The sequence below is a fragment of the Lynx canadensis genome, chromosome D2 (genome assembly GCF_007474595.2).
Source record: "Lynx canadensis isolate LIC74 chromosome D2, mLynCan4.pri.v2, whole genome shotgun sequence".
NCBI classification, from domain to species: domain Eukaryota; kingdom Metazoa; phylum Chordata; class Mammalia; order Carnivora; family Felidae; genus Lynx; species Lynx canadensis.
The window spans coordinates 37,077,511-37,102,442 of record NC_044313.2 but is presented as its reverse complement, the minus strand read 5'-3'; the positions used below and the strand labels follow the sequence as shown (position 1 = coordinate 37,102,442).

The 24,932-nt window shown below is 35.8% G+C and overlaps 1 protein-coding gene across 1 annotated transcript in view; it reads left to right on the top strand.

Moving 5' to 3' along the window:
- KIF20B (kinesin family member 20B) overlaps nucleotides 1–24,690 on the top strand; it is a 73,890-nt gene extending 49,200 nt beyond the window's left edge. Inside the window, 14 exon segments of the mRNA XM_030334500.2 lie at nucleotides 3,938–4,063; nucleotides 4,721–4,848; nucleotides 6,726–6,828; nucleotides 6,831–6,880; nucleotides 10,692–10,848; nucleotides 10,937–10,956; nucleotides 12,470–12,580; nucleotides 15,088–15,182; nucleotides 15,184–15,283; nucleotides 17,569–17,638; nucleotides 17,641–17,669; nucleotides 18,060–18,210; nucleotides 22,715–22,857; nucleotides 24,439–24,690. Of these exon segments, the coding sequence (XP_030190360.1) occupies nucleotides 3,938–4,063; nucleotides 4,721–4,848; nucleotides 6,726–6,828; nucleotides 6,831–6,880; nucleotides 10,692–10,848; nucleotides 10,937–10,956; nucleotides 12,470–12,580; nucleotides 15,088–15,182; nucleotides 15,184–15,283; nucleotides 17,569–17,638; nucleotides 17,641–17,669; nucleotides 18,060–18,210; nucleotides 22,715–22,857; nucleotides 24,439–24,516 (1,361 nt within the window). The 3' untranslated portion in view covers nucleotides 24,517–24,690.
- The last annotated feature ends 242 nt before the right edge of the window (nucleotides 24,691–24,932 follow it).

Sequence of the window (24,932 nt, the reverse complement as noted above, 5' to 3'; positions counted from 1 at the left end):
AAATCCCACTTGGTCATGGTGTATAATGCTTTTTATATGTTGCTGGGCTTAGTTTGCTGTATTCTGTTGAGGTTTTGCAACTATTTTCATATGGGATATTGGTCTACAATTTTCTTTTCCTATGCTGAAGTTTTTGAAGTCTTATTAAATTCTGAATGTGAATGTGCTCAAACTGCTTTAACTTTCTGGATCTCTGTTACTGATGTCTACTATTTCCATTATTTAGACCAGGGATTAGGAAATGGAAGTCTTCTGACCAAATCCAGTTTACTGCCTAATTTTTTAAGTAGTTTTGGAACATAGCAACACATTCTCTTGTATTGTCTGGCTGCTTTTATATTACAGTGGCAGAGGTAAATAGTTGTTATAGTCCCTTAAAATAATTGTTATCTGACCCTTTGCAGAAAATGTTTGACTATCTTTGCTTTTAGGCTTTAAATAATATTGTCTTCCCACACCCTCAGAAGTAGTACCTAAGTTACTTTACTTCTTTTTACTCCTCATATTTGTCCTAGCTCATTACCAGGTTTTATGTCAAACTCACTCGTATAGCAACACAGCTAGATTAGATTTTTCTAAAACTCTTCTTTCATTGTCATTTTCCTATTAAAATTTTTCAATCCTTTCATATTGCCTACACAAACTTTTACCCTCTAGCTAGGGATTTTAGTCTACGTTTTTCTAGCCTAATATAACTTTACTGCTCTATCCAGACTAATTTGTTTTGTTCTCTTATTGTGACCTGCTCTATTTGCCTCTATTCCTGTGATAAAGAAGGCAAATAAAAGACCACACATTTCCTTTGGAAATATATGATCTCAAGAAAAATACCCCAGAAGAAATCACTAACTAAAACAATAAGTCTCTACATATTTGGGAAGTTTTGAGAAATTTTTCCATATAATCACACACAGATCTTACTTTACCTTCCCCCCCCCCCCCGCCCTTTTTAACTTTGTAATTTTATTTTATTTGAGAGAGAGAAAGATTGGGGGAAAGGGGCAGAGAGAGAAAGAGAGAGAATCCCAAGCAGGCTCCATTGCTCATCCCATGACCCTGGGATCACAACCTGAGCCAAAACCAAGAGTCGGACATTCAACTGACTGAGCCACCCAGGTGCCCCTTAACCTTTATTTTAAAAGGCTAAATAGTATTACATTTTATTGATATTGATATATCATACTGTATTTAATATGACCTTTTTTTTAATGTTCATTTTTGAGAGAGAGAGAGTGGGGGAGGGGCAGAGAGAGAGGGAGACACAGAATCTGAAGCAGGCTCCAAGCTGCTGTCTGAGCTGTCAGCACAGAGTCTGACATCGGGCTCGAACCCATGAATGGTTAGATCATGACCTGAGGCGAAGTTGGACGCCCAACCAACTGAGCCACCTAGGCGGCACCCCCCCACCTTTTTTAATGGGAAAAGAAAATTTTATTCCCTTGAAAGAAAGCCTTAAGTAATGTAATAAAATTTATTAGGGTAGAGGAGATAAAACTGATTTTAATATACACTATTGCAAGGAGCGGAGTCCTTCATTTGCCTGAAGATATGGTGTTGATCATAAATGAAACATAATGTCAAAATCTAGTAGGGAATATTATATGCTAATTTAAGGTACAATTTCAATTGCTTATAAAGTAGGAATCATTATTCCTATTTTTCTCAAATTTTAATTAAGAAATAAACATTTGTGAAGGAATCAGAAAGTAAAGATCACCTGAATACCCTTTATTAGATTCACTGTTTTTAAATATTTTGTCACATTTGCATCTGTCTCTGGCTCTTGTCTCTTTCTCTAATATGCATGTATAAAACTGAGCAACTTGAAAGATATTTGCAGGCATCAATGATACTTTACGCTTAAATACTTTATCATGAAATTCATAAGGTAAGGAATCATCTTACCTAAATACAGTATCATACTTAAGAAAATTAACAACACATTTATAATCTAGTGTCCAGTAATATGAACTCTTTTGATGAAAAAATACTTTTGGTTATTTCAGACATTGTTTTTTTGTTATTATAGACATTACCATGAATAAATTTGTACAAAAGTGTGATTACATGTAAATTATTTGTAAGGAAAAGTCTCAGCAGTGTAATTGTTGGCCCAAATGATGAGTATTTGAAATTTTGATAAATATTGCTAAATTGCTCCCTAAAGTGATTAAACTAGTTTATATTCACAGTAAAATAGTGTATAGAATGCCCGTTTCCCCACATTTTGCCAGTATCAGGTGTTACCAAACTTCGGACTTTTGCCAGTGTGATATGTGAAACTGGTGTCCTGTGGTTTCATGCTTCTGTAGTTGGTCCGTGTACATCTGGTATATATTCTGAAATAAATTTTAACTATCAATAAGTGAGTATTTCTAGTCTGGAGTCTTTGATGGCGTTTATATTTATTTCTCTCCCTGGCCTCATGTATGTGATGGCCCTTTTTTCTACTTCCTACTTGTTCACAAATGTTATGTTGAAGCCTTTATTCCTTGAAGCCTTCCTAGGACACCATAGCTCTAGTGACGCTCTCCCCTCAATGCTTAATGCTTGGTTGCTGGCTTATTTGACAGTCATTTATTTAGCTGTGGTAGCTCACGGCTATCTTTAGATAGCAGTGAAGAGATAGCTGTCTCCTAGCTGTCCTCATGCTGCTTTATTTCATTTTATTAGTTGTGTATTTCTGGATTGCTTCCTGAAATGAAGTGTATATTATTGGAGGTAGTGACTGATAAAATAATTCTTTCTTTTTTTTAACTGCACCTACCTTTCAAATAATAATAGTCATTAGTGAAATTGTCATTGGTGTCCTGGGACTTTCCTAATTGGTAACTAGATACTTAAACCTTTTTCTTTCTAGCCTTCTAGTTTAGAGTAAAATCTAGGGTGGAAGAGAGAAGGGGTTCTTTGAATAAACTTTTTTAATTAATTGAATAATCTGAATATATTTGCAAATCATACTTTTTAAAAGAAAGAGTTTAGATAATAATACTAATACTTTTGATCCTAGGAGGAATTCTGTTTTATTAGCACTCCTGGCAGCTTACATAAATGGACAGAAATACTAAAAATTACTCATATAATGTTTTCTTAGTGTTTTGTCTTTGTTTTCTTAATTGCTTTATGTGCACTTTGAGAAGGCCTTTTGAGATTTTTGTCATTTTTAATGTTCAGTGACCTGAGGTTGAACTGTATGCATCTAGAGGTTTATTAACTCTGGCATCAGTAATAATAGTTTTGGTAAGTTTTGTAGTAGTGCCCTGCTACAAATGTGGCCGTCACCAGAGGCCACGTTTTCCTTTTTCCCTCTTTCTGGCAGGCAGCATTAAAGTAGAATTGTTTATGTCATTATTGTCATTTTTTAAGGGCCAGAAACAATTTTGGTAAGGCTAATAGCACAGTCATTCCTGAAGAGCTGATTTTAAAAATACTAGAAGTAAATATTTGGCTTTGGAAATTTTTGTAGAAAAAAATAATTACTTGAGATCTAAAAAAAAAAAAAAGTCAAATTGGTATTGAGCCCTTTTTGTTTTTAGGAGGTAAACGTTTTACTTTTGGTTTGAGAATATTATACTGAAAATGAATGTTTTGCAAATAATGGTTTTTCTAAGCCCCGAGATTTGTGTTTATTAGTACCAATAGTTTGATATTATAAAAAATTGTTAATTTTATCTGAAAAGAGTTTCTTTTCCATCCATCCATTCTTGCAATCATTCAAGTATCTATCTGTATGTCAGATACCTATTTAGTGCTTCATATCTGCCAGTACTGTTTTAGGCATTGAGGTACAGCAGTGAACAAGACAAAGCTTTTATGTGGAACTCAGATTCTATTATAGTTAATAAAAGTGTATTTTAATTTTAGAAGAACTCAAGAAAAATTGGATAGCTAGATGTACATGTTAGTAGTTTCTAAAATGTTCTCCTCAAATTTTTAGATCTAAATGTTAAAGAGAAAATAATTGAGGACATGCGAATGACATTGGAAGAACAGGAACAAACTCAGGCAGAACAAGATCAAGTGCTCGAGGTGAAGTTAGAGGAAGCCGAAAGACTGGCCACAGGTAAAACATGGTTGCTTAAATATCTCAAGGTCTGTATTTTCTTCTCTGTATTTTCCTAGATTTCTTTCCCTTTTAGAAGGAGTTGAGTATAATAAAGTATTGGCGTGTTTTCCTAATGTCCTATCACTTGCTGTTTTCCATTGTGGTGAAAATTGTTTTGTCTAAGTAAAATTATATGTAGTAAAGAAGGAATAAGGACACTTTCATAATAACTGGATGATAGCTTGTAATGTTTCCCAGACGTAAGAATAAATTTCTCAATCGAGTTTCACCTCTGTCCAGCTTTTTAGTGTCATCTTATATGTTTATGTCAGTAAATACCCTGATTCTATCCTTCAGAATACCATCACGGTTTGTTTTATTTTTATTTTTGAGAAGTTTCCTACATAATTAAGGTTAAGATGTATTTAACACTGTATACTCTGAACACTATTCAGTGGGTTCTTGAGAGGTCCTTGTACTTTCTCTTCTCTAAGAATTTGGATTTGGTAAGAACTCTTAAAAATGAAGTCCTTGGAATTGGCTCTGTTCTCATCTGGGTTTATGTTTTTTCTTCTGGCTTCTGCTGATTCTTATCTGTGTCTCATGCCACAGGTATCTCTGTATGGTATAACTTTTTCATATGCTTTAAAAAATAAATTTATGTTTTCAAATTAGAATTGGAAAAATGGAAGGAAAAATGCAAAGATCTGGAAGACAGAAGTAATCAAAGGTCAAATAAAGAACTTGAGGATAACACAGATGTACTTAGTGAAAAGCTCAGTAAGCTTCAGGATGAGTTACAGGTACGATTTTATATGTGTATGTATCTCTCCATTGTATTTCTCATGAGAGAGAATTTGGCAAATAGTTTATAATTAATTTAGATATGGGTGAAATACTCCTGGGAAATGTTAGCATATAGGTATAATTTTTCAGTATACACTAAAATGACATAGCGTGGAAATTCTCAAGATACAAATCACTGTTAGTGCCTAGGAAAATACAGTGGTTGGGTGTTCATTTTTATTCTATATATCTAATTCTTAAATCACAACTTCTTATGTGTTTGTACCTATTTTTCTACTCTTTAAGCTTCTGAGTCATCAAATTCTGCTGTGGGGAAGAGGACTGTTAGGAAGATTATTTTGTAAATAATCATTTTAATTTTCAGTTATGAAGTTGGAAAAGAATATAGTTGTGTATGTGGACACTGGAATATATTTGAAACTGCATCATATAGAAGATATTCTGTTTTGTGTTTATATTTTTTCCATGTTCAACTCTAAATACTGTAAGGCATACATATGGGGGAAATATTTTCTAATGGGGTTTACCAAATACTACTTAAAATTTTCTACATTTGATTAGAAAGGACTGGTTTTAAAATTGAAGAAAGCATAATAATGATTTTCAAAAGTTGGCTGTACCTAAATGGTTTTCTTAAACTCATGCTACGTATATAATCAGATACTGAATAATAAAGAATATTTTCTTTTGTTAACTGTTAATTTGTATTCTAAAATTTACCTTTGCTGTTGGGAAAACCCCAAAGCAGCTAAAACAAAGTAATTACTGCATTATTTATGAAAAAATATTAACTATATTGAGAATGTTCATATTTTTTTTTTTTTTTTTTTTTTTTTTTTTTTTCAACGTTTATTTATTTTTGGGACAGAGAGAGACAGAGCATGAACGGGGAGGGGCAAAGAGAGAGGGAGACACAGAATCGGAAGCAGGCTCCAGGCTCCGGGCCATCATCAGCCCAGAGCCCGACGCGGGGCTCGAACTCACGGACCGCGAGATCGTGACCTGGCTGAAGTCGGACGCTTAACCGACTGCGCCACCCAGGCGCCCCGAGAATGTTCATATTAAGTTCATATTGGTTTATTTTATGTTGTCCTCAAATGACGTAATCACATATCTTAGATTGTAAACTTTCTACTTCTGGAAAGGAAATTACTTCAGTCTAGCTATTCCCAGTGTTCCTCAAATTAATAAACGTCCTGTTGTACAAGTTGTTTTTTATTTGGCATCCTGTATACCCAGGAATATTTTATTTTGATATCATGCAATTAGAAATGTCCATCATGGGGGCCCCTGAGTGGCCCAGTCAGTTAAGCATCCAACTTTGGCTCAGGTCACGATCTCACGGTTTGTGGGTTCAAGCCCCGTGTCAGGCTCTGTACTAATAGCTCAGAGCCTGGAGCCTGCTTCAGATTAGTGGCTCCTTCTCTCTCTGCCCCTCCCCTGCTTACACTCTCTTTCTCTCTCTCTCTCTCAAAATAAATATTAAAAAATTAAAAAAAAAAAAGAACCATCACAAACCAAGTCTTTTTTTTTTTGTTTGTTTTCTGGTGTTTAGAAAGACTTGGGTCTTTGTAACTCTTTCAGAAATAGAAGTTGTTTATTTCTTCTTAAGGTCACTGATGAAGGAGAGTCCTTAAATGGACTTCATAGCAAAATAAAGTTTATAAAATGAAGTCCATTTAGAAAAGGAAACCAGCATTCATTCTATAATCCAAAATAAACTCTGTTCTTATCATTGTTTAGTGAAAAATGCTTATTTTTAAGTTTTCAAAAAGGTAAAAAAGTGATGGGTTATATGAATATGTTATAAAAATACATTTACCGACTATTACTTATTCAGCATGTGATAGTTACTTGTACTATTTATATATAGGAATCTGAACATAAATATAAAGCTGATAGAAAGAAATGGCTAGAAGAAAAAATGATGCTTATCACTCAAGCAAAAGAAGCTGAGAATCTACGAAACAAAGAGATGAAAAATACGCTGAAGACAGAGAGCGTTGTTTAAAGCAACAAAATGAACTGGTGGGTAACAATTATACTTTATCTTTGATGTATTTTACCAGCTTTCTTTGGTTTGTTAAATTTATCCCTGGGGTTCTTATCAGTCTTTACATGGCTGCCTGATTTTCTTGGCTTTTTTTAAAAAGCAGTCTATTTGTAAGATGACTTTTCTGTCCCAATTTTGAAGTTCACTTATGTTCTTATTTTAACTTTTTTCAGTCCATTTAGCAGGTTGGGAAAATGCCTAATTACATCTCAGTATCTGGATACAGAACTTAAACGTCTCTTCCTTTTGATTGCTACAGTGGTGATCCTTACTATATTATAAGATTTTGCATTTTCAACTGTAGATTCTACTAACATGGTGTGTGTATTTTACCTCATAAGCTGATTTTATCAGGACTTTTAAAATCAACCAAATAGTTTCTAGAAGACTACAGGTAGAAATGACCTTCAGTTTTACATTGACCAGCTGTAGCTCTTACAACATTCTATCTTAGCTTATTCTTCCCCTCCTGTTTTAATTGACTGCTTAGTATGTTTGGCACCTTATGTTGCCAACAGAAAAAAAAAGAAGTTAAAAGGCATCATTGGTCCTAGGAAAACTCTTGAGCAACACATTGACACTATCTTTAAATGAAAACCTCGTTTTCTCTTTACTATCATAGTAACTGGGCAGTATCACATTGTCATTGCTGGTATTTTTTTGTTTATGACAGAATTTTATAGATAATAGCTAAGCTTTCCTATAAAAATAGGATGTTAATTTTCCATAAGGTAAGGGTGATTTTCCCACTAAATTTTTAAAATAATTTTACCTTTTTATTTTGAAATCATTTTATTTATAGGAAAGTTGCAAAACTTATACAGAGTGTTCCTGTATACTTAACCACTAACTTCTGACGTTAGCACCTTACATAACAACAGTACAAGGATCAGAACCAACAAATTAACATTATTGCAGTGCTGTTAGCTAAATTGTGGACCTTATTAGAATTTCATCAGTTTTCCCACTAATGTCTTTTTCTGGGTCCAGAATCTCATCTGGAATACAATATGACATTAGTTGTCATTTCCTTAGAGTCTTGACTCTTTTGGTCATATGCTAAATCGTGTGAGACTAACACTTGTCGTTACTGCGGCTCTGAGATGGTAATATATTTCATGTGCCAATTCCATGTGATTGAAGGTATCCTCAGGAAGTGGTGGGTTGAGCAGGATTCTGCTGCTACATTTGTCTTAAAAGGAAAGGTTGCTTCTAGTTCTCTGCTCCTGTCCCACAGCCCATCATTCCTTCCTGGGCAATAGTAAGAGGCAAGAAGTGAAATCAAAACTACTGGCTTTGAGTCACTCCAATTTAAAAACAGGAATCAGGGCTATTTTCTTTCTCAGTCAGTGGTCCCAGTCATTGGCAGCAATGCTAGCAAGGAAACCTACTTTGCAATCCTTGAGAAAGCTAGATTCCTTCTTTCTCCCATACATTTCTTTTACCATCATATCTAGGATGTATGTTTCTGCCATTTTAAGGTATATAAATTGTTAATTTTTAAAATTGTCACATATAATACAGTAAGTAAACAAACAATAGTTCGGGAAATATTTGTAAAATCAGTACCTACTTAAGTACCATCCAGTTCAAGAAATAGATTACTCCAGAGGTACCTCAGAAGGGTCCTCTTCTATTTCTTTTTTTTTTTTTTAATTTTTATTTATTGTGAGAGAGAGAGAGAGAGAGAGAGAGAAGGAGCGCACGCAAGTAGGGGAGGGGCAGAGAGTGAGGGAGACAGAATCCTAAGCAGGCTCTGTATTGTTAGCACAGAGCCAGATGCGGGCTTGAACTCATGAACTGTGGGGTCATGACCTGAGCGGAAATCAGGAATGGGATGCTTAACTGACTGAGCCACACAGGTGCCCCAACTATTGGATCTTTTAATGTTGTACTTTAGTTTTGACCATTTTTGAATTTTATGTAAATGGCAATGTATGGGATGCATTTGTACTTGGCTTCTGTCACTATTATGTTTGTGAGAATTATTCATGCCACACGGAGCTGGAATTAGTTCATTGTCTTTGCTGAATATTGCAGTGTATGCATATACCACAGCCTAATCATTTTAATGTTGAAGATATGTGTATTATTTTCTGTTTTGAGCTATTATGAGTAAATTCTCTTATAAACATTTTTTTACACATTTCTTTCAGTGCACATGTGCATGCATTTCTATTGCATATTTACCCAAGAACAGAAGTGTTGGATGATAGGGTATACATGTGTGGGACTCTGGTAGAATGTCAGGTTTTCAAAGTAGCTGTACCCATTTATATTCTAGTACTGGAGTTGCTGTATATTCCTACCAACATATGGTGGTGTTGGTTATTTCTTATGATTTTAAGGTGCTTTTCCCTGAGTACTAATGAAGTTGAAGGTTACATACAGGTCCCCTTGCCTTTTTCCTATCTGACTGTTTGGCTTTTTCTACTTGATACATAGGAGCTCCTTATACTTTCTGGATAGAAGCCCTTTGTCATGTGTTTCAAGTGCCTTTCTTCAGTCTCTGGTTTACTTTTTACTCTCTTAATGCCTTTTTATGAATATAAGTTCTTAAATATTCTTCAGTTCATTTTCCCAATCTTTTCCTTTATTAACCTCAAAGACATGAAGATGTTCTCATACCATTTCCTGTTAAGGTGTTACCTTTCATATTTTGATTCTAGTATTGAGTGTTGTGTTGGAGTGAGTGAGGCATCCAGATTTTTTTTTTAATGTGGATTACCAATTTTCCTGGTGGTATTCATTGGAAAAAACTGTTTCTTTCTCACTGCTCTGCCACTTTTGTCATAAATCAGTTGGCTAAGTGTTAATTTTTGTATATGGTATGAGATTAGGTTTGGGTTTTTTGTTTTTGGTTTTTGGGTTTTTTTTTTTTTTTTTTTTTTTTTTTCCATTTGGCTATTGTAAGCAATCTTTGTTGAAAAGACTGTTCTTTCTTTGGCATTATTGTAGAATGTCCGTTGACCATGCACTTATGGACCCTCTTTTCTGTTCCACTGATCTCAGTGTATTCCACTATCACACTGTCTTGATTATCATAGTAGGCTTGAAATGACAATGTGTTTGCTCCTACTTTGTTCTTCATTTTCAAAATAATTTTGACTATCCTGGATCATTTGCATTTCCACTAACTTTGATAGTGAGCTTTCCGTTTCCACACACACTCACACGCATGCACACATGCATACACACATGTGTACCTGCCTGGATTCCAATCAGAATTGCTCTGATCTATAGATTCTGTTTGGGAGGACTGACATCTTAACCATTATTGAGTCTTTTGATCACTGAGCACAGATTATCTCTCCATTTATTGAAGCATTTTTAATTTCTCTCAGCAGTGTTTGCAGCTTCTCATGTTTAGGTCTTGCATGTAGTTTTGTTACTTCACCACTATTTCATGGTTTTTGAAGACATTGAAAATGATATTTAAATTTTCATTTCTCTGTTATTTGTTGCTATTAGTTTTGTCATTTGTTTTACTGTAATTTTACCTCTCACTTCCAAAATATTGGGGGAAATGCTAGTATTAGTTTAAAAGCCATAATTGTTGAAAGAATTGAAAGAAGTGACCAGTAAGCTGATTTTTGAAATGAGGTGGGATAGTGATAAATACAGCATGTGGACATTAAATATATTTAAAGGCATTATGTATTTGTTTTACAAGTATCTAGCCAAAACCATGTAATTTGGTACATGTCTTATTCATGGTTGTGTTATTTCTAATAAAAATTTCAAAAAATTTTTAGTTTTATAACATTTGCTCCATTTTCTGGTTAGGAAATACTTACAGTACAACTGGCAGAGAAAGATGATAACCTTCAGAAGTGGCAAGAAGAACGCGATCAACTGGTCGCAGCTTTAGAAATACAGCTGAAGGGACTGCTCTCCAGTAACAAACAGAAAGACAATGAAATTGACAAGTAAAAAAGATCACATTGAGCCTTCTGAAACGGTGAATAGAATCGTATTCTTTCTGTCCTCTTTTTATTGAACATAGGAATTTTTCAAGATAATTGATTAACTCTTAGAAGACAAAAAAGTAGTTTCAATAGATCACAGGGGAATCAGAGTTTGAAAAAATTATTTGGATAGTTTTCATGTATTTTCAGGTTTTCAGAGTTATCATTATGACTGACTTGCCAGTGACCCACTGAGAATAGTACTGTCTGAATATTTTGGTCATATTTTCCAGGTAGAGTATTAAAAATAAACAATTTGTGACTTAGTCCCTAATCTACCTTTAAAATGTGATTCAGTATTAGTCTTGGAAATATTTAAGTACGTGGGCCCCCTCTAAGTTTGCTATAAATGGTATGAATTGTTTTGAAACATAGCACAAGGGTGAGTCATTCAGGAATTACTTTCGTAATGTTTACGTTGGGGTTGGGAACCTGCATGGAGAGAGGATTGCATTTCACAGAGGATTGTTACTTCCTGGTGAAATCAAACATCTGAAACTAGTCTTCCAGAATAAATGATCTACCTCAAAAATCTGCTGCTCTAAAGCCTCCAGACTATAGGAAAATGAATGTGTGTGCCTGTCTGTCACAACAAAGACTTCATGATTCTAAGAGGAAGACTGCTAAAAAAAGAGGTAGTATATGTGGTATAAATAGCATAGACTAGAAAACTTAGAAAAATTGGGTATCTGTTGCTGTCATGTGGTTTTGGGATCTTTGGGAAAATCACTTATCATATCCGACTTATCTAAAACAGAGATAGTATTGTCTTCCTAATAGAGTTGTGAAAATTGAAAGTATTTGTAAAACAATTAGCGCAGTTTTTAACACAGTGGAAGTCAATACATGCTGGTTGCTTTCTGCATTACGGATTCAGTGGATTCTTTTTATTTGGCAATAATGGGTAGATGGCATAAGAGATACATTTATATTTGACTTCTGCTTTTGATGGCAGTGGTGAGAAGGCCACCACTGTTAGAATTTTATCGAGTTTAAAAATGTAATCTGATTCTTCTTTATAGATCCCTTAAGTAGGGTTTAGGAGTAGAACATACCCTGTAACTGAGAAATGGGATGAAGTGTGCAGCAAGAGAAGGTTTAGCTATCAATATGGTCTTTTCCTCCCCCTGATACCACAGTTCTTTTCTCAAGACTCCTCTAGTGTTTCACAATGGCGTTATCAAAGCAGTTGGCGTTCCAACACTTCAAGCTTAGTGTAGACCTTGGCCATGTCATTTAACATACTCTAGGTCCCTGTTTCCTCATTTAGAAGTAGGAATAAATGATTCTTGACAAATCTAGCTGAGAGAGTTCCAATGAAAGTAAAATGAGAGAATAAACGTAAAACACCTGGAAATTAAAAGTGATTTTTCAGATTTCTCTTCCAACCAGACTCAGAGGCTGGCAAGTTGCCCAACCTTTCCTGAGTCTCTGATGATGAAAGAGAGGAGGAAGGAGAGTTAGGTGGTCATTGAAGAAGTCTTTAATTACTTCCATGTTATAATCCACCCAAATCTTGATTTTCTATTCTTTAGGTGAAGTGTTTTAATGTATTTTTGGTTACAGTGGCTTGTTGTTTTATATTTCCTTACTTAGGAAGAACAAGATGTGGATATCAAGCTTAAACATACAAGTTCAGTGGATCCTGGCAGAGTTGAAACTGAACCTCAGTCAGCAAGTTTTGAAATTTCTAGGAATGATGTAGAGGTAGGCATTTGGTAACACAGTCTACTTTTTTACCCTCTTTACCAGTGAGCATTAATTAATAAATAACACTTGCAAGTGTAATTTAATCAATTGTTAGTAGGTGCCTTGCTATGAAGTTAGCTATATGTGCTCTTGGCTGTGGGAAGGAAAACCTAAAGGCTTTTGAGAAGTGAAATTCTTTTGGGAGATTAGATCCCCAAATGATATTAATCTCTCAAAATGAAACTTACTGCAAACAACAGATCTGTTAATATAAACAGACTTGGTGGTCAGAAATAGGAAATCCTACAAAAGATAAAATATGATTATTTGTCCTCATAAGAGGTCCTTTTTTTCTTTTTCTTTTTTTTTTTTTTTAAAGTTTATTTATTTTGAGAGAGAATCCCTGTCAGAATCCCTGACAGCAGGCTCTGTGCTGTCAACGTGGAGCCTGATGTGGGGCTCAGCCTTACAAACTGTGAGATTATGACCTGAGCCGAAATCAGAGTTGGACACCCATCCAGTGAGCCACCCAGGTGTCCCAAGAGGTCCTTATAATAATAAGCATTCTATTCAAATAGTGGTTTGGGTGGGTTTTTTTGTACCCATTTAATAACTTTGTTACCAAATCTCAGTAACTCATGGTGTGTTTCCTTAATTTGCAGTGGGTTTAGGGTTCTGTGAATCACTTTGGATAATATAGAGATTCTCAGATTATATATGCAATAGATAAAAATTTTATGACACTTAAAGTTTTGAAGATGAAATTTCTTTTTTTTTACGTTTATTTTTTAAACACAATTACTGGGAGCATTCAGTATTGGGAAACTTGCTAAACACTGAGGTTACAAACACAAGACATTGCTGTCCTCAAGGAGTAAAAAAAATCTAGTAAAACGGATACATAAATGACTATTTGTTTGACTTTATCTTATGGGCTAAGACTCATGAAGAGACTGCTAAGAAGGAACCCTGCCTGTGGAGGGTATGATGAATTTTGCCTGAGTGGCTGTGGATGTGGATTAGAGAATGTAACATCATACTGAGTCTTGAAGGTGAATAGAATTTTACCAGCTGGAGAATAGGAAGAGAAGGGCATTTTAAAATGGAGAAATGGCATGACGCTTTTTTTCTCTTGGCCTTTCTTTGATAGTTTTTGGTAGTTTCAAATAATTAGCATTGACCTTAGAGACTAAGATCATATCATTTGAAGAAAAGTTTGGAGTTGATTCATAAATAAGATTAATCTTGATTGCAAAGGCAGTTATTTTTTAAAAAAATTTTTAAATGTTTATTTTTGAGAGAGATGGAGACAGAGTACTAGTGCGAAGGGGCAGAGAGAGAGAGGGAGACACAGAATCTGAAGCGGGTTTCAGGCTCTGAGCTGTCAGCACAGAGCCTGACGTGGGTCTCAGACTCCCAAACCGTGAGATCATGACCTGAGCTGAAGTCCGACTCTTAACTGACTGAGCCACTTAGTCACTCCTGCAAAGGCAATCATTTGATGGAACATTTCTTTATAAATTATATTGCTGCCCTAAAACCTCCTGATTCCAATTCCTATTAAGAATTTCAGCAGTTATTGTATATTCCACGGTTTGGGGGGAATGGTATTGTTAATGCTATTTTGTATATATTTTTTTTTTTGCCTTCATGAAATCAATATGCTCTATTGTCTTAAATATAGGTTTTTTTAAAAAAATGTTTACTTTTAAGAGAGAGAGACAAAGTGCAAGCAGGGGAGGGGCAGAGAGAGAGGGGGAGACACAGAATCTGAATAGACTCCAGGATCGGAACTGTCAGCACAGAGCCCAATGCAGGGCTTGAACCCACAAACCATGAGATCATGACCCGAGCTGAAGTCGGATGCTTACACTGGCTGAGTCACCCAGGCGCCCCAATATGCTCTCTTGTCTTAAAGTCTGATAAAATGATTCATTCAGGTAGTTTGATGGTGATTCTGGGGATAGTTGATTCTGGGAGCTTAGCTGGACCTACATGCGGCCTCCCCCTGTGCTTGGGCTTCTCACAGCACAGTGGCTGGGTTCTGAGATAGTGGAGTGTCCTGAAAGTTCCTTTTCCAAGAGGACAGGGTGGAAGGTACAATCTTCCTCTTATGGTCAAGCCTCAGAATGATGATGTTATTTCCACCACATCCTATTGGTTGTGGAAGTCATTAATAAGGACAGCCCAGATTCAAGGAAGGATTGAGACTCCAACTCAATTTGTTGGAATCCAACAAATAGGAATTGGAATCAGGAGGTTTTGAGGGCAGCAGTATAAATTTATAAAGAAATGTTCCAAACAATTTGTTACTCTGTTTCCCTAGATTTTAATATACCATGTATAATCTGGAGAGGGCAGATGGTAACTCCATCTTTTGTACTTGCTGGGGTAAATTTGACCCAGCGCACTTTTAATGTTTCCAATTCATTGTCTTTGATGGGCATTTGAAAGAGTTAACTCTTTGCGATTCATAAATTCATATTCTGCAAATAAGATTTGTGTTCTTTTTAATTCTGTTGTAGGATGGCTCTGTAGTCCTTGACTCTTGTGAAGTGTCAACAGAAAATAATCAAACGACTCGATTTCCAAAACCTGAGTTAGAGATTCAGTTTACACCTTACGGCCAAACAAATGGCAGTGAAACACCTCGGTTGCGCCTTACCAGTGACGGTTAAGATTTCCAAGGCCCGGAAGAGGAAGAGTAATGAAATGGAGGAGGTAAGTACTTAACTAATGAGTGAATTTAACAAGCAAACCTTAAGCTCAGTTATTATATAGTTAAACTATTATACTGTCCTCCTGTTCATAAGCACTGCTGTTAGAGACCAAATGATAATTTATGGCACATTTTATATTCTTTAAGAATATTATTGTAGTTTGATAGTCCTCAAACAAAAAGCTTGCGGTTATTAAAATATATGGCTTACCTCTTGTTTCATTGAAGCTTTGATAGGTCAAGTGATGGTGGATTTCACTGGAGAGCTACTTCAGTATACCAGTCCTTTTCAACTTAGTGACTCTCCCTCAAGTAGAAGAGAGTTGACAAAGAAATTAGAGAAACTGAATGGCTAAACTGCATGAGTATAATCTTTGTTATTTAACTAAAATCTTTAGGTCTCTATGGTCATAGTAGGTTTTGGAAGGGAGAGTTTTTCTGTTAGCCAGTATATTAAAATTTGGGCCTCTACTTGGTGGTAGGATAAAAACTTTTTACTTCTTCTTACTAAAGATTTCTGATTGTAGGGTTACCAAACCTCCTGCCATCTCCTAGCCAAGCAGGTTTGGCCAGTCACATAAACTTCTGCGCCGCAGTTTTCTTCTTTTGGAAATATGGGATTAGAGACAATATGTTTAAAATGCTTATTAGCTTTTGTTCCACATGTGGTGGATACATAATAAATGGTCGTATTTATTTTAACAGTAACTTGTTTTAAATTTAAAACTAATTATAAACTCTCTAGCACAATAACTTGTTCTTCAACTTTTTACCCCTCTAAGAGTAGTATATTTTCAAGCTGGTGGAAGGGCAGAAATAGTATTAACCATACTCCTGAGGCTCTCTGTCAGGTAATAAATTTGCCAAGTGAATATTATTTAGCATATTTCCTGCTACACCTAGAACACCTTTAGTGACTGTTTTGTAGAGTCTTAACTTTGTATTCAATATTTAATTTATATTTAGTAAATTTTAGATAACTTTAAAACAGTAAGTAGTTTCATTATGATCTGTGTTAAGTTGACTTTTCCTTGATTCATTGTTTTTCGAAGGAAAAGGAAAAATTGGTTGTGTACTCAGGGTGAAAACACAATTATTTTTTTCATTTTACTATCGGAATATACTCCCCCTGTGTTTTTAGAATAGATATGCAGATTATTGTAGATGTAGAATTATGTAGAAACTTAAATTTTGTTCCTGATGTTTACTAGCTCTTCAATGCTTTAAGAAACTGAGTGTTATAATAAGGTCCTCATGAAAATCGTTTATACAGTGCTATATTCTAATCCAGTGAAGACTCCAGAGAGCTCTTTATTGCACACTACAAGTAAGAGGGACTTCTTACTCTTCATTTGTTTTACATTGATTACCATCTGTCCTTTCCCCTTTCAGGAGGTCTGCTTCTTATCACCCTTATGAGGTCTACTTTGTAACTTGAATTCTGAGGTTCAGTCATGATCTTTGCTTCTCTTCTTGCCTTTTTTTGTTTTTCGTTTTACGCGTACGATCTTTGGTACAACCAGGATTTTTACCAGTTTGATTCGGTTAATATACCACAAGAGACGTTTTCCTAAGAGAGGTGATGTGGGGAAAAGAAAAGTAATATGTCAAGTCTATTTAATAGGAAGATAAACTATATTTCTTGATTTTAGCATTTTGCCTCTGCTTATACTGAAGATTTTCACTTGATCTTGTTCTGTTTTGTTTTTGATGCTGCCAAACATAGATGCTCTGAATGATTTGCGAATTGAGGAAAGTGTAGGTGTATTGCTGTATTTTGGAAATGGGGTTCAAATAAAAGATGTTATCTTTTCTACTATTTTTTATTTAGCTTATATAATTTCGTTATTTGTGATGTGTGTGTGTGAAAATTCATGTGTTCAGTCACGTTGCCATATATGTGTGTGTTAAATCCTCATGTTGTACATCTTAAACTTAACATATGTTATACTATAGTCAGTAATACCTCAATAAAGTTGGGGGGGAATGTCATACCTTCAGTCAGGGATTCTCAGCTTCAGCGTGATTGACATTCAGGCTTATATACCTCCGTTTGGAAGCCTCTCCTGTGCATTGTAGAAATGTTTAGTAGCATTCTTGGCCTCTACCAGTAGTTGCCAGTAAAACCCCCTCCCCCCAGCAACAACAACCACAAATAACTCCAGACATTATCAGTGTCCTCTGGGGTCAAAATCACCCGTGGTTAAGAACTATCATCTTTCTTCTTTTGAGTCTAGAGAAAGAAAATATTGTGAAGGAATTAACCAGTGCTGAATTTCATTTTTAGGACTTGGTGAAATATGAAAATAAGAAGAATGCTACACCCAGAACTAATTTCAACTCTCCTGTTTCTGAGCATAAAATTCCTCTGGCAAAAAGGATCAAAAGGTTTGTCTTTTCATTCATCCAAAATTGACCATTTTCTTAACTTATAAAGTAAATATAAAAATAAAAATGTCAGATTTAATTAGTAATTACCCAGAAATTCAGTTTTCTCCAGTTATAACTCATTTATCTTCCATTTCCTATTCATCTAATTAGCTTAGAATATAAACTTTAGCATTTGGCCAGTAGTGGGCCCTTCTCGATACTTCTGAGTCCGCGTTCTACCTGTTACACCCATTTGCCATTCTTGGGCTCTTTCTTGTCTCCTCATTGAATCCTGAGCTTCCTGCCTGCAAATGTGACCTGGGTCTGGCCTCTTTAATTCCACTGTGGTCACAACTGTTTCCTTCTAACATTTTCATCAACAGTAACAAAAAATGTTTGTTTCCTTAGGTTTCCACACGCCCATCATCTAAAAAAACATATTCTTTACGGAGTCAGGCATCCACAGTTAGTACAAACGTGGCCACTAAGAAAAAAGAAGGAACACTACAGAAATTTGGAGACTTCTTACAACATTCTCCAACAATTCTTCAATCGAAAGGTTTGCAGAAAACTAATTACAAGACCTTTTATGTTAGGTATAAGGTGTTTTCTAATATCTGGTTGGCGTATAAACTCAACAACAGTGATCATCTTATTTCGAATAGACATTGTCCTGTGTGAAGTACGATGGGAGGGTGCGTGAAAGGATGATGTGTGCTTAGGTGCTGGCTGTAGAGGTGGAGAAAGAACCGTATGTACGTACAGTTGACCCTTGAACTGCATGGGTCCACTTATGTATGGGTGTTTTTTGCTAACTATGTTACTGTAAGTGTATAATTTTCTTAATATTTTGTTTTCTCTAGCTTATTGTTGGAATACAGTATATACTACATACAAAATCCATGTTAATCAGTAAAGCTTCTGATCAAATGTAAGGCTATTAAGTTTTTGGAGAGTCAAAAGTTGTACGTGGATTTTTAACATTATGGGGGGGTCGGTACCCCAAAGTCTGTGCTGTTCAAGGGTCAACTGTACTTCATCCAGAACAGGCTGCTTTAATGTAGTTACAGGGATCCAAGAAAGTTCTGTAATATTGGAGGCAAGAGAGCTCTTTTGATTCAGAGGCTAAGGGAAAATTTTATTTTTTTGAGGAGATGGGATTTAACTTGGGATTGAAATGCTGGCAGGATTACACCCTCTAGAGATAATCACTCTGTTATGGTATATATTCTTACTAGTATTTTTTTCTATGCATTGACAAACATTACCCATTCATATATATCAAAAATATCAAAATACATCAAAAATACCAAATATATATGTATTTCTATAAATATCTCTTGAGTTCAATTGCTTAATGCTTTCTTCTTTATAACATAGCCATATTATTTGTATATAAATATATACTAAGATACATACTTTTTCTAAATACACACACAAACACAAACATACATTTATATGTATTCACACATGTGCACACACACATCTGCCAGAGGGAACAGTTTTAACACAGGTAGAGTACCAGGAAAGTGTAGAGAATGTGTAGGCAATTCTGGGTAGTAATATGCATCTGGCTTGGAGAGTGTGGAGAGGTTACTGGGGACAAGGGGCAGGCAGGGAGTGGATTTTCGTCAACTTAACCTCAGTGGTAGTTGTGGGATAAATTGAGACTACCGGTGAGGAGAATGAGGGAAAGGGACTGAGTTCAATTAAAAGCAGGGGATAGTTGAGTCGAGTCAAATAGGCTGTGGAAAAACACTTCCTGTAAAAACAATACAGAGGTTCCCAAACTTTCTTGGTTCACAGTGCCTTTAATGCCTAGGTAATTTTTTTCATTGTTCCCCTACACCCAAAAAGAAACAGCTAATATTTTATCCATTAATGCTAAGGCCAAACAACCACTGAAAATTCAGCTTCTGAAAATCCAGTTTGTAAAGATACGTCATCATCAAAAGGAATGTAACATGTTACCATTTGAAACAATACTACCTTGAGCTATTGAGTGTCACTGTTTCCTTTCTTTTTTTTTTTTTATATATGAAATTTATTGACAAATTGGTTTCCATACAACACCCAGTGCTCATCCCAAAAGGTGCCCTCTTCAATACCCATCACCCACCCTCCCCTCCCTCCCACCCCCCATCCTTTCTTTTTGAAAAAAATTTTTAACGTTTATTTATTATGGAGAGACAAAGAGAAACAGAGCATGAGCATGGGAGGGAGGGGCAGAGAGAGAGAGGGAGACACAGAATCCGAAGCAGGATCCAGGCTTTGAGCTGTCAGCACAGAGCCCGACACAGGGCTCAAACTCACAAATGGTGAGATCATGACCTGAGCCGAAGTCAGACGCTTAATCGACTGAGCCACCCAGGTGCCCCTAGTGTCACTGTTTTCTTTGAAGATTTAAAATATTTCGAGGTGCTCCTGTGAGTTTGCTGTAGTCTGGCTGGCTTCATGCACAGTGTGGGAATTTTAGACTTACCAAACCTCATTTGTATATATGTATTTTTTTATAAGACATGTACTTTTTTAAAAGTTATAATTAGCATAAGCATAGGAGATATCTGGAGGGACAAACAGCAACTGTTAAATGTTTAAATGTAGAGCGGTAGGATTTGTTATTTTAGATTCTTAGGTATTTTGTTTAAATTATATTGAATAGCACTTACATAGTAAAGGAAAGTAAGTTTTCAAGGAAAGGAGCACACATATGGTAATTGACTTTCTTGCTTGGTTGACTCAGCTCCTAACAGCTTCCCTACCTGTACAGCAGGTGTGGATTTTTTTTTTTTTCATTCATTTAATCTCTACACCCAGAATGGGGCTTGAACTCATGACCCTGACATCAAGAGTCACATGCTATTCCGACTGAGTCAGCCAGATGCCCCTAGTGTGGATTTTTAGAAACTTACTTCTAGGAGTATAAGATACCCCAATTTTGGATTATAACTACATTATGTGTCTGTTGTCGATCACTTAGAAATCTAGGGGGAAAAATAGAGATTAATTTTTAGTATTCTGTGGCTCTTGATAACCACTGTTATTTCATTCCTTGGTATCATTGGTCTTCCTTCTTTTCCCTTTTGTCTCTCTCCTGTCCCGCTAGTGCATGGCCACCAGAGTGATCTTTCAAACTGCAAATTGAATTATTTAAACTACAATTTTTGTGTTATCTTTTCAACTGCAATATAAGCTTCACAAATGCCACGTGTTTGTGTGGTTCACATCCTCAGCCCTTAGTATAGTGGCTGGCACATCGTAGTGGGGAGTTTGGGGCTCCAGGCCAAAATCCTATGTGTGATTTTTTTTTTCCCCCCTTTTAGGCTGACCCATAGGCAGTTACATAATCTTTACCTGTTAGGCCTCATGGCTTTTTCGTGGGAAAGGCTGCCCTCCCCATGCAGAGTGCAGTCTCTGAAGGGAGTTACAGTCAAGGACTCAGGACCCTGGCCAGCCATCCCCTTATACATACCTGCAGTCCTCGCCGAGGTGCCTTCATTCAGAGCCTCCTTTTTAGGGGCCCTCAGCAGAGAAATTCCTCAGGCACCTCTTCCTAGGACCTTCTCATGACAGGAAAGGGGAGGGAACCTGGAAGATACTTTTCTCCACTCAGACTTTACTTTTCCACTCTTATCCCTTCCTTCTGGTCTCCAGCCCTAAGGTCCATAAAATAGCAAAGGCAAGAGCTTTTTGTTCAGTACTCCCTTGGCAGTGAGAGGACTCCCTGCTTGTGTGCCGATCCTTCTGACCTAGACCACACCTGGGGAAAGATGGAAGGTGGGTGCGAGTCGCATTTTCGCAGGTTTTGCCTCTTGCTTATTCTATTGCAGTAAGTGGTTAAAGGCCTAAGTGTTGCTTTCATTTTGGCTTATTGACTTAACTGGCTACTCTGACATCTGGCAGCTCAGCTCTTTCAAGCCCAGCCTAACCCTTGGCAAGTAGACTTTCAATTTAGCATGTTTTTTCAACCTTTTTTCTATTAAAAAAAATATATAGCTAATATCATATGTATATGGATTTTCTACCCAGCAGGTTTCCTAACTGGAAGTATGTTTTCTATTAAAATCAATATGTACCTGTTGAAAAACAAACAAATGTAGGGATGCCTGGGTGGTTCAGTTGGTTAAGTGTCTTTTGATTTGGCTCAGGTCATGATCTCACAGTTCATGAGTTCAAGCCGTGTGTCGGGCTCTGTGCTGTTTAGTGTAGAGACTGCTTGGGATTCTGTCTTTGCCTCTCTCCCCTGCTCTCTCTCTCTCTCTCTCTCAAAATAAATAAATAAAATAAACTTTAAAAAAAAGAAAAATAGGGGCACTTAGGTGGCTCAGTTGTTGAGCATCCGGCTTCAGCTCAGGTCATGATCTCAGAGTTTGTGAGGTCAAGCCCCGTATCAGGTTCACTGCTGTCAGGTCAGAGCCCACTTCAGATCCTCTGTCCCTCCCTCTCTGCCCCCCGCCCCCATTTGTGCTCTCTCAAAAATAAATAAAACATTTTAAAAAAAGAAAGAAAAACAAATGTACACAGTAAGAAATTGAAAATTTTTTCCACTTCCCAGAAACAATCAACCATTAACAATTTGATTTCTTTTACTGTGTGTGTGTGTGTGTGTGTGTGTGTGTGTGTGTGTTAACTATAAGCAAAGGGCTCACGATTATAAACTACTTTGACTTAATATTGATTGTAGATGTCTCTACATGTGAGTACTGCTGCATGGTCCAGTATATATGGATCCTGCTTTTTGCTATAACAGCATAAGCCTCTTTGAGTCATTAAAGACACTTATTGGTTGTACTGTAATTTACCAAACCTTTCACCATGTTGAACATTAGTCAAATGATGTTTTATTTATTTGCCTTTTTGTTTTTGCTGTTCATCGTTATGCCATGTGTTTATGAGGCACTTAATTTTTTCTTTGTGAATTGTTGAGTCATGTCCTCTCACCATTTCTAAGTTGCAGTGCTTTTCTCTTTACTTTGGTATGTTTTTTTCTTTATTAAGGATTTCAAACCTTCCCAGTTAGAAAGTTATTTATTTTAGGATTTAAACTTTTTTTTTTTTCATAGCAAAGAAGATAATTGAAACGATGAGCTCTTCAAAGCTCTCAAATGTAGAAGTGAGTAAAGAAAATGTGTCTCGACCAAAACGGGCCAAGCGGAAATTATACACAAATGAAATTTCATCTCCTATTGATATATCTGGCCAAGTGGTAAGCTACTCCTTTCGTTTTCTTGAAAGTAAAACTGTTCATGCTCTTTTTAATTCTGAAGTATTCATACAGTTTGAATTTTACAATGGTTTGAATTTTTATTCTTTAGATCACATCTCCTGAAATGCTTTAAGTGTTACACTTTTGCTATGTGATGTGTTAAATTTGTAATAATTAAAACAAGTGCTGCATTAACGTATACAAGTGTCATGTATTTACATTTGTAAACTCATCAGAGGAATTTTAATTCCATCAACAGAATTATCACTGTTGAGCAATTTGTTTGCTCCTAACACCTGTTTTTCTTGTTAACTTTATCACAGGAGTTGTACAAATCTGGCCTAAGTGGGCCTGGTAAAAATGCAGAATTGACATTCAGTCATTTCCTCCCACCTTTTCTCTAAGCCTTCCAGGTTCTTTTAAGAAAAGACTGTAGTTTGTCATCCCGACTCGATGACTCATTCTCTTCACTCAGAACAGCCTGTGCTATTACAGGGAGAGTTCTAATTTCCCATCATGCTTGCATTTGCCCAGTAGATGAAAGTGACAGTAGAAAAGTAATTACAGGAGGAGGCTTCTGCAGGAAGTGGCTCAGAGAAATCAGGGGAGAGAGAGACTTTTTGCAACAGCAGTGATCAGATACAAGACACTTGAAGGCAGGTGGTGAAGAATTGGTGTCAATTAGGACATGCTGTTGGAAATCCTAGTTTCTTGGTCACTTTTCACCATCTGTCTGATTAGTTCATGATTTCTTCCTTTCCCTGAAGTTCTTTCTTTTCTTAGTTGGAATATAATACTCGTTCTACTTTTCTGAGTTATATGCTGTAGCCCTTTCTTATCCTTTGTTTTACCTTCCATGATTTCAGTAACCCACGGTCATCTGGAGTCTGGAAGCAGATGATCCTCCTTCTGATGTATTATCAGAAGGTCAGTAGTAGCCTCTATGTCACAATGTCTACATCATTCACCTCACTCATCACGTAGGCATTTTATCATTTCTAGTCATTTCAAGAAGAAGGGAGAGGACAGTACGATAACATATTTAGAAAGAGATAACATTCACATAACTTACTATACAGTATATTGTTGTAATTGTTTCATTATTAGTGATTGTCAATATAATAATGTGCCTAACTTTCAAATTATACTATGTCACAGGTATGTATATGTATAGGAAAAAACAGCATACGTAGGGTTTGGTACAGCCACTGGGGATCTTGGAACATATGTGCCACAGATAAGGGGGGATTATTGTACTTGTTGCTGTGAAAGATAGTTTCTTAAAAATTATTTAAGGTACTTCTCTCCAAATATTTCAGTTATTACTTCAAGATATATATGTCCTGAATTCAATATAAAGGGTAGATGATTTTAATTCTATGTTAGGTAATGTTGAAAGAATCTTTACAAAATCTGTTACTTTAGATGATGCTTTTTTATTGAAGGTTAGTATACCTGCAGGCCAAGAGGACAAAAAAATATTAAAATGTACCTATTATTCCAGTTATTAAGCACATGAATATCTTATTAAATTATAAATAAGCTTTTATTTATAAAAAATTGTGGAATTGTTAATTTCAGATTTTGATGGACCATAAAGTAAAGGAGAGTGATCATCAGATTCTTAAACGACGGCTTCGAACTAAAACAGCCAAATAAATCACTTTTGGAGGATGTTTTAATATAAATTTTATGTTCATAATCATTGTAATTTGTATGCTAACTTTTCAAAGAGAATTGTATATATGATGATGCATTAAATCCCTCTGTGTACACATTGCTATTTTATACATAGTATAATTTTAATTCAATAAAGACAATATGTCAACAGCTTAATTTGTCTACTTCTCTAAGACTTTTTTATAATAGCTTTTTTTTCTTTTTCTCTCTCTCTCTCTCTCTCTTTTTTTTTTTTTTTTTTTTTTTTGTTTGAGTATAGTTGACCCACAATGTGACGTTAGTTTCAGGTGTACAACTTACTGATTTGACAAGTTTATACATTGTGCTATATAACAGTTTTTCTTTTTTTTTTTAATTTTTTTTTTCAACGTTTATTTATTTTTGGGACAGAGAGA